This window comes from Pistacia vera, unplaced genomic scaffold (assembly GCF_008641045.1).
Source record: "Pistacia vera cultivar Batoury unplaced genomic scaffold, PisVer_v2 Contig432, whole genome shotgun sequence".
Lineage (NCBI taxonomy): Eukaryota > Viridiplantae > Streptophyta > Magnoliopsida > Sapindales > Anacardiaceae > Pistacia > Pistacia vera.
Window position 1 is genome coordinate 1086134 of NW_022196260.1, and position 11011 is coordinate 1097144.

Here is an 11011-nt window from a genome sequence, read left to right on the forward strand (position 1 = left end):
TGAAGAGCGGAAGGAACAAGAGACAGCCAGACCCAAAGTAAGTAAGTACGTGCAGAGTGTATGACCGATGGTCTTTCTTTTGTCTGCCATCAAAATTCAAAATTNTCGAGAAGAAGAAGAAGAGCTGAGAAGAAAAAAGAGAGAAGGAAGAATAAACTGCTTTCTTTATCTTGAGAATAACAAAATAGAAGCAGGCTATATATATAGCCACTATTACAATAAAGTAGTTATACCGTAAAGTGTAATTAGTGAAGCTAAGTAACTAACTAATCTGTAACTAATCTGAACATTAACAACTAATAAGTATTTACAATATTTACACATCCTAATACTCCCCCTCAAGGTGGCTGGTAACCATCTTGGATAACAAAGAAAAAAACTGAGTAGAGGGAAGGGGTTTACTAAACAGGTCAGCCAATTGGTATTGAGATCGAATGGGCAGCAATTTGAGAACTCCCGAAGCAACTCTTTCATGAACAAAATAGCAATCTATCTCGATATGCTTAGCGCATTCGTAAAAGGTTGGATTAGAGGCAATATGTATCGCAGCTTGATTGTCACAATATAGCAAAGTAGGAGAATCAGCTGTGACTTGAAAATCTTGAAGAAGTTGCTGCAACCATATAAGCTCACTGGCAGTAGAGGAAAGAGCTCTATACTCAGCTTCAACTGAGGATCGAGAGATGGTGGTCTGCTTTTTGGCCTTCCAAGAGACTAAAAAGTCTCTAATAAAGATGCAAAAACCTGTAACGGAGCGTCGAGAATCAGGACATGATCCCCAATCAGCATCAGAGAATGCTTTAAGCTGTAAGGAAGAATTAGATGAAAACAGCAACCCTTGACCAGGACTGTTCTTGAGATAATGAAGTAGATGATGTACCGCCTTGAGATGAGGAAGGCGAGGTTGGGCCAAGAATTGAGTGAGCTTGTGAACTGCAAAAGTGATATCTAGGCAAGACAAAGTGAGATAAAGAAGCTTCCCAACAAGCCATCGATAGTGTGTTATATCAGGAAGCAATTCACCTTCAGTAGCAGTCAAACTGATTTTGGGATCCATGGGAACAACAGTGGGTTTACAAGCCGAATAACCTGAGTCCTCAAGCAATTGTAAGGCGTAATGACGTTGAGAAAGTGCAATACCCTATTTGGACTTAGCAATCTCAAGACCAAGACAGTACTTGAGACAACCAAGATCCTTTAACTTAAACTGTGTATGCAGAAACTGTTTGAGCTCATCAATAGCTTGAGATGAAGGGCTAGTAATGATGATATCATCCACATAAACTAGAAGAGCAATAAACGAGGATCCATGACTCTTTGTGAAGAGAGAATAATCAGATTTGGACTAAAGAAAGCCAAACTTGATCAAGGCTTGAGAAACTTTTGAATACCATTGTCGCAAAGCTTGCTTGAGACCATAAATTGACTTGTGAAGCTTGCATACTAGTTTGCCTTGAGATGGAGAAGACTCCCCCTATCTAGGATAGCCTAAAGAGAGATCCATATAGACTTCCTCAAAAAGATCGCCATCAAAGAAGCTATACAAGGTTTTTGTCGGGCCTGCTCATATGGTACCTAATCATATGGTGTCTAAGCTAAGTAATTCTATGACACCGGTGTGAATTTGGGTCTTTCCGGTTCAACTAGGACCGTAGTGCCTGACCTTTCTATGCGAATCAAGATCGAGAAAAGGAGGTTTTGCAATCATTGACTCAAACCCATTGTCGTGATCCAAGATAATAAAACCAGCAATAACAGTAATGTAAGCATGAGACTTTTTGGTAGTACCGGTGAACCAGATGGCCACGGCGATGGCATCTGGGATGGAGGACTCGTAGTATCTCTCTAGATCTGGCAAAAGCGAAAGACCCCCTAATGTAATTCGAATGGAGGCCGACTGCCAGTCTTGATTAACGGATCCCCTCATGGCTTTTTCGGGCGCTCAAGGGGTGTTCGTCAGGGTGATCCATTATCTCCCATCCTCTTTTGCATTGCTAAAGATTTCTTAAGTTGCAGCCTTGCTAAACGTTTTTTTGAGAAGAAGATTTCTACTATTACAACTCCAAGAAATTGCTCTGCTCCTAGCCATGTTTAATTTTCGGATGAGGCATTATTGACATCGAGTTGAGCTAGATGCCAATTATATGAGGCAGCAAGGGTAAGAAGAACCTTGACAGTCACTAATTTTGCGATTGGAGAATAAGTGTCAATAAAGTCCAAACCTTCTTGTTGTGTATAGCCTTTAGCTACCAAACGAGCCTTATGTCGCTCAATAGATCCATCCGATTTAAGCTTGATCTTATAAATCCATTTGCATCCAATGGTATGTTTGTCATGAGGAAGAGAAGTGACGGTCCATGTGTTATTTTCTTCCATAGCTTTTAACTCTTCATGCATAGCCAATTTCCATTCAGGAAACTTCACGGCTTGGTGATAGTATTGAGGCTCAACCTAAGAAGATACACTGAGCACAAACTGCCTATGGAAATCCGAAAGGCCATGATAAGATATATAGTTAGAGATTGGATAATATGCGGAAGTGGAAGTAGGAATAGAAGAACCAGTAAGTAAATTGCAGTGGTAATCCTTCAAGTAATGAGGTTGATGAATCATCCTGATAGATTTGCGAAGAACAACACCAGCAAATGAAGAAGGAGCAGTTTTTGGAATATCATTTACTAGAATATTGGCTGCTGAAGTAGAAGTATCACCAGAGGGAACAAGTGGAGCATGAACAGGTGAAGAATCAAGATCTGGAAGAAAAGGAGCCTGTAATGAAGAATGTGGCAGAACTAAATCTGGAAACAGATCGGTAACCTGATCAGAACTAGTAACAAGTAACAACATGAAAAGGAAACACTTCCTCATGAAACACTGCATCTCATGAAAGAAACACTTGTTTGGTTTCCACATCATAGAACTTATAACCTTTCACACCAAACGGATAACCAAGGAAAGCACAAACTCGAGCACAAGGTTGGAACTTGTTTCGATGGGCAGCTAAGGTGGAAACAAATGCTAAACAGCCAAAGACTCAAAAAACAGTGTAATCCGGAGCTGTTTTGTATAGCAAATGAAAAGGGGTGTTGTGCCTTAATAGTGTGGAAGGAGTTCTGTCAATCAAGAAAGCCGCCGTAAGAACACAATCTGTCCAAAAAGAAACTGGAATCCTAGATTGAAAAAATAATGACCGAGCCACATTCAATAGGTGTTGATGTTTTCGCTCCACAACTGAGTTTTGTTGAGGCCTTTCAACACATGAAAACTGATGCAAAACGCTCTTATCTTGAAAAAACTCAGCAAAAGATAACTTAGGTGCATTATCAGATCGAAACACCTTGATTTTGACATTAAACTGAGTTGAAACCATGTTGAAAAACTTGGGTATCATAGAGACAGCATCATACTTATTCTTCAACAAATAAACCTAAGTAAAATGAGTGCAATCATCAACAAGAGTCAAGAAAAACCGATGACCAGTATAAGAAACAGTTGGATATGGCCCCCAAATATCACAGTGCACAAGATCAAAAGGAAATTTGGACAAATGATTATTGGATTCAAAAGGCAGCCTTCTTTGCTTAGCAAGAGGGCAAATATAACAAGGATCCAACTTATGTAATCTAGTTACATCACATTTCAACTGATCTTTCAAAGAATCAAGTCTCTTAAAAGAAATATGTCCTAATCTGTTATGCCAAATATGAGCAGAAACATTATTGACAAAACCATTGGAAATAGAATTCAAACAATGAACATTAAGAACATAGAGATCTTGAACTTTGTCAGCCTTGCCAATCATCCTCTCGGTGGATAGATCCTAGATAACAAAGTAGTCAAGGAGGAAACTCACTATAAGGGCAGATCCAGTTACTAAAGCACTGACTGAGATCAAGTTGAATTTGAATTGAGGAACAAATAGTACATCCTTAAGCCCAAGGTCAGAATGCAATTTAACATCACCAGCAAAATCAACCAAAATCTGAGAATGATTTGGCAAAGTAACTGTTGTGTGATGAATAGAACGCAGGGAAACAAAAGCATTGGCTTGTGAACAAATATGTCGAGTAGCTCTTAAGTCTACAATCCAGAACTAATTGGATGAAAATAAAGGACTTAGAGAGATAGAGAAGCAAATACCTGCAAGACAGTTGGTTTGAGCAGGATCAAGAGCATTGGTGACCTTTGCTGAGCTACTCAAATGTGTAGAAAGCATGGACATTAGCTACTGATATTGATTGGAGTTCAGATTCTATACAAAACCACCAAAAGAGTGATCTGATCTATCATCTGTAGTAGAAACTTGATGAGCAGCAGCATTTTAATTGTTGCTGGAATGAAATTTATATCCAGGATGATATCCATGGATCTTGTAGCAACGATCCACAATATGTCCAAGATCTTGCAATGCGTGCAATAAGGCCTATCTCTTTTTTGATTCTTGGGAGCACTGGAATTAGAATTCTGAGAATTTTGAGAACTAGAACCACCAAACTTAGCAACATCTATTTTAACAGCAAATGCCATTGTGCTAGTAGAATTATCAGAGGAAGGATTAGTCCTCCTTTGTTGTTCCTCTTGAACAATAACAGAGAAAACACGATTGATAAGAGGCATCGGATCCATGAGAAGCAACTGACCACGAACTTGAGAGAAAGAATCATCAAGTCCCATTAAGAAGGACATCATGTACTCCGTTTGATGATGATTGTTAAGATTTTTAACTCCATCACAAGTGCACTTTCCACAGGAACAATTTGGCCGGTAATTACTCAGTTCTTCCCATATAGTTTTCAGCTTTGTGAAGTAAATGCTAACTGAACTCTGTTCTTGACATAGATTCATCAATTCACGTTTAAGTTGAAAAATTTTAGGTTCGTTCCTCTGTTGAAAACGATCCCTAAGATCTAACCAAATCTCTTGGGCAGAAGAAGCAAAGATAATACTGGTAGAAATTTCTTTTGAAATCGAATTTAAGATCCAAGATATAACAATATTATTGTTGCGAATCTAGGAATTGAGAAGATTATTGTCAGTACCTTTAGGTTCAGAAATAGAACCATCAACAAATCCCAATTCGTTCTTCATAGATAGCGCAATTAACATCGGATGACTCCAATTGGTGTAATTCTCATCAGTGAGCTGTTGCGAGACAAGCACTTGCCTAGGGCTGTCAGAATGATGAAGATAGTAAGGATTCGAAGGTTCATCAATGGCAGAATGATTCAAATTGATACACTCTTCAGAACTAGAATCATCAGCGTTCGAGGATAGAGTGGCCATATTGAAGAAGACAAGAACAATCAACGTAGGAAGAAAAAGAAACAAGCAAATTTGCAGCGAATCAAATTCGCTCTGATACCATATTAAGCTCGAGAAGAAGAAGAAGAAGAAGAGCTGAGAAGAAAAAAGAGAGAAGGAAGAATAAACTGCTTTTTTTATCTTGAGAATAACAAAATAGAAGCAGGCTATATATATAGCCACTATTACAATAAATTCGTTATAACGTAAAGTGTAATTAGTGAAGCTAACTAACTAACTAATCTGTAACTAATATGAAGATTAACAACTAATCAGTATTTACAATATTTACACATCCTAATAACAGATATGTATTTAGGCAAGCTTGTATTATTAGTCATATGAAGGGTAATACTAAGCTAACGAACGAATCTCACAAACCTGACATGACAACAAGTTGACATTATTACGTTGACTGATGACTTTGACTAAATACATAAGGAACGATTATTCCATTAATAAAAAATGATCGTTCCCATAAAGAATGACTGTTCCTTATAAAGAGAACAATAATTCCTTATGGAACAGTCGTTCCTTCTTATGGAACAACCATTTCATAAGAAGGAATAGTTGTTCCATCTTATAGAATGAGCGTTCCATAAGATGGAACAACCATTCCATCTTATGGAATAGTTGTTCCTTATAAAGAAACGATCATTCTCATCTAAGAACAATCGTTTTTGGTCGTCCCTTAACTTCCATAAGGGAAGGAATGATCGTTCCTTAGAGAGGAACGACTATTTCTTCCGTGAGGAATAGCCGTTCCTTTTATGAATGGCCGTTTCTTGGGTTTAGTCAAAATCAAATCATTTTCCGTTGGGTGTGGTGGGAGCTGATTCATTTGCCAGCCTATCTTTATTTGTCATATGAAATGGGGTTCCAATTTCTACCTTGCAGTTGCCTTGGCTGTATTGTTAGTCACCGATATTCAACAATCAATATCATGTCCATATAGTTTACTGTTTTAAGCTTTGCTAAGACTCCATTCAACAACCAATTATGGTCAGAGGCTCCATAAATTTTTGTTACTGGTTTAGCATCGATTCTTTGATCATGATCCAAAGGTTTGATAATTGTTCAAGATTATTCATTATTGGCAAATATATTTTTTCTTGAGCTATCTTAAGTTTTAATTCCTTATATTGTTTTGGACCATTGAACTTTGTTGGATCTTTTTATTTTCCTTTACTCAAAAATCAAATATTAGAATTAATATAATACTGCTTTCAGGCCATCGAACTTAGGATTTCTTTTGTTTTAAAATTGTGTTTTAAAATTATCTTATTTATATATTTTAAGGATTTTGGGTGTTATGCCTAGTTTCCAGATGGTCAGATTTAAGCTGCGCGTCCTTAAGGTACATCAGAGTCCGACGGGATCCTCCCACGTGTCGTCCCGTTAGTGCTTGTCTTTTCTTACAAGGTGATTACTATCATAAGTATGGGTTAAACTGCCATTAGCATGCCCCGGTTTGTTATAAGCATGAGAATTACTAACTTAGATTCTAATTGGGGGGATTATGCATTCAACCCCGTAACACCCACTCTATAAAAGGAGTCTACAACCTCCGTTTCAAAGGAGGATTCTAGCTTATTAGTAAAGTTCAAGAGAAAAAGCATCTAGACTTGTTTTAGAGAGTATTTAGAGAGAATAGGTCGTGAGAGCTAAATCCCTCCATTTAGCCTGTGAACTTCCCTTTGTAACCTCATTTGACCTTGTAACTCCCTCGAACAATAAAATAACAATGGATGTATGTTTAGTTTTCTATACTGTCGAATCACTATACTACCTTTTTTGTTCTTTACTTTACTACGTCGTTTTTTAGCGACCTTGTTGGTTATTAGTAACCACACGTACATCTTACCTAGTCCCTTCTAAGGCCAATTGGATATCTCTGGTTGGTACGAATTTTTGTATCAACACTGGGGATATATTAGTTTTCGTTCCCAACTCGATTCAAGAATAAAACATTATCCTCGTCCCTTAATGTTGATACTTTATTCACGATCCAGATAAATGGGTCCAATGAAAGTTGGTTGTCGCTAGGAATTTTGCCATCTTATTTTCAGGATCAAGTCTAATCAATCTATCAGTTTCAGGAATTTCGCTAATCAATTTACGTCAACGTGTCTCTTTTAGCAGATACTTCTAATTCTTTTAGCTCATTAGAAAGCAACTCTTGAAGCTGTCATATCATTAAAGGGTTTTAGTCTACTAAAAATGGTACAAAATTAGATCTGTTTAGCAACAATAATAGCTCAAATCGAATGTCAACTTAATTCTTACTAACTGGTAATAACACACCGTTATGGAACTGTTTCACTTTATGAATAAACAGGGAAGAGGTCCTACGAAAAGCAAAGAAAATGATACCTTCTTTTTCGGGTTTTAGGAATTGGCTTTTTTAGCAGACATTTTATCGAACACTTGCTAAATCAAAATATGATAACAAAATTTTGAGAGTACTGATATAATATGAGTTAACCCAGAATGACCTTTCTGGTTTTGAATATTTTGATTGAAACTAAACTAGGGGTACCAAAACGAATTGAGGTAACTTTATGAAACTGTTTCACTTTATGAATAAAGAGGATTTACTTAAGTAAACTTATGAATACAATAAGGCGAGATAAAACCTATAAATATAAGCAGGTATAAGTGTTGATGTGACGAGGAGAAATGAGTTGGCGGAGATAACATTTATAACATTCTAATTTTCTCCTTTCAAGGTTTGACGATACTAATTTTTTTTTTTTTTTTGTTTTTTTAATGATGGGAATATTCTTATCAATTTACGCACACTTTAATTAATTATTCGACTTTGAAACTATCAATTGGACAAGAATTTCATTAACTATCTTTATTAGTAACTGAGTAGAGATTCAAACTCAAAACTTCTTAAGTAATACACCTAAGAATTCTTATTAAACTATTCGACCATCCAGAGATAGTTGACAATCTATTTTTTTCTCTTAATCTGAACACGATCAATTCCCTAATTAAAACTCTAGAAGATCATTGAAGATATGAAATCAAGGTAACTAGTAGACAGGTAATATCACCTTTTTTACTAGGTACTTCCCAAAGAAGAAATGCAATATATAAGTTTGGATCATGAAAATCCAATATATTTACCTCTAAAACCATCCACTATTAAGTTGACACACATACACATTTCGTGAAAGAGTTAACGTCTTTTTCCCACCCAAATAATGGCTTAACAACACTTTTTCACCTACGAACTTTTAAAATACTATTTTTCCACCCAAAAAATATACTTTTCGATTCGGCGGCAAACGGAGAGCAAATTTGGTATATTCTTTTGAGACTTTTGAAAAGGTAAGGCCGGTGAGTTTTTTGGTGGTGGAAGACTGGATTTTGGTGATTGTGATTGATCGAAATTTGACTTGGGAGAAGTGATTGTGCAAACTCTAATCTCTCGATTATCGGTAATTGACAAGGTCACAGGAGTAAAGTTTGAGGGTTTTTTGTGAGTGATGATCGGGGAAGAGAATAGTAGTTGGTGGAATCGCAATGATGTCGGAATCGGCCGAAGATTGGTGGGGTCAACAAGAAAGTGTCATTACATGTACTTTGTTGGTTAAAAAATAGTATTTTAAAAGTTTAGAGATAAGAAAGTGTCATTAAACCATTATTTGGATGGAAAAAATCGTTTACTCTTCCTGAAAATGTTAAAAAGATTTGAGATTAGGAGAGAAAACTACTAAATAAGAAGCCTTGTGGCCGGTGGGTTTATTCTTCATGAGATTAGATTCCAAAAAAGCTTGTATACTCTTTAGTTACTATTTCAAAAAAGGTTTACCGTAGATATATCTAAAGGCCACTTTCAAATCTGTCTTTATTCTAAATTTATATAAAAAAATTTATCCTCGGTATCGTGACCAAGTTAATTACCCGGTATCTTGACCTGGTTAATTATTACTTACTGGCATTTAGCAACATCCCTGAGGTTCGATAGTGAGCAACCCCACATGTTTCGAAACTATCATTGGTCTCCTCTGAGTTTTTACATAGCTACTATTATTGACCTCTTCTTCCATGTGTTACTTAATGATGAAACATAAATAAATAGGTGAAATTTTAAGTTTATACTTCTATATATATTAAAGAAAAAAAAAATTGAAGTTACATATTGAAAAAAAAAAATTGAAGTTACATATTATAACGTTTCCTTTTATATATGTTAAAAAGTTTACAATATAATAATCAGATCAGGGGTATTGTCATATTTTATTTAAAATTTGAAGAAAAAGACATAAGTTTCGTTTGTATAAATAAATGGACATTATCAACGAATACTTTTCTACTAATAAACATATACTTTTTGACATTTTTTAATATGCAGATATTTTTTCCAATACATGTTTTCAACAAAAATATAAAAATAAAAATAAAAATGCTACATATTTAAACTAATCCATACAAATTAATGTGTCAGTTTTCCATACTTATCACATCATCCACTTGAATTTATTTAATATATCTTTAATTTTAAACCAAACAACCTATTAGTTTGTATAAAAAAATTAAACGTATAGTATTATTCCTCTTTAAATTATCTAGTGTTAAAAAAAAATGTATCAAATGCTATTTTTCTTTTAGTAGTTTTTTTTAAGTATCTTCTCAGCGATAACACCCATCAGGCTATGAAAAAATACATTTAAAACATGAAAATGAGTCGAGGGTAATTATAAAGTTAAAACGTTTAATATAACAATTATATATATATATTTTTTAATGTTACACAACTATTATTCTAAAAATTATTTTCATCTTATTAAGAGGTCAATGTTGAACCCTCCTAAAAACTTTCTTGCTAAAGTTTAATAACATTAGTTGAGTCTAAAAACCAAAACTCTGTTATACTTTAAGATCATCAGCGTTTAAATGAAGGAGGGACAGAGGGTACTTGCTGAAAAATAATTTAAACCTTTTAAGACCTCTATAATTACTGTTAATTTCCATTATATTCATTTGATAACTTAAATATGTATACAAAGAAAAAGGACAAGGAGAGAAGACGCACAAAAATTCTCAAATATGGACGTTCATTATTTATAAAACCCGGATTTCTGTTTACTATCCCCATTAAACGATATTCAGATTTAAAAACATACAGACGTCCACGTTAGAGTAGGAATATACGGAGTTCCATTTTCTATCTTTGAAAGAAGAAGAAGTATATTAATTAATGTTATTTCTTGTGATGAAAAACAGGCTTGATAATCTGCAAAAGCTACGTACTTAATTCTGCAACTAATTAAAATGGCGACTGGTTGAAAGCTTCATGTTTCTTCTCAAGATAAGCATCAGCATCTCTGTCAACAAAAGGGTTGCCACAGAAAGAGCCTTTGTCACCATCGCTGCGACGACCAATAATTCTTGGTGCAATTTCTCTATCTTCTTCTGATTGATCTTTCCCTCTTCGAGGCCTCCTCAACTTGGAAAAAGAGAAGGGCATGCAAGAACAACACTTTTGATTATTGCTGTCACCACTCATCATTCTATAATATCATAAATTAAGGTTAGCTTTTGAACTAAAGAGGAGTTCAAATTATCGAAGAGAGTAGTTGAGCTAGGTGAGTTTTTATATTAGTGAGTGTCAAATGAAAGTGAAACATTTGTTAGGTGAATTCATTTATCGAGTTAGGTAAAATGTTCGGGGTAAAGATTTCGAAGTGACTTGTCT

The 11011-nt window shown here is 35.3% G+C and overlaps 1 protein-coding gene across 1 annotated transcript; it reads right to left on the minus strand.

The window, feature by feature from the left end:
• Positions 1-325: 325 nt before the first annotated feature.
• LOC116143707 (uncharacterized mitochondrial protein AtMg00810-like) lies at positions 326-1927 on the minus strand. Its single transcript, XM_031429144.1, has 2 exons — positions 1664-1927; positions 326-1141 (listed from the first exon to the last, which is right to left on the minus strand). Exons 1-2 carry the CDS (start codon positions 1925-1927, stop codon positions 326-328), a joined length of 1080 nt encoding a protein of 359 aa, XP_031285004.1.
• Between the last annotated feature and the right edge of the window lie 9084 nt (positions 1928-11011).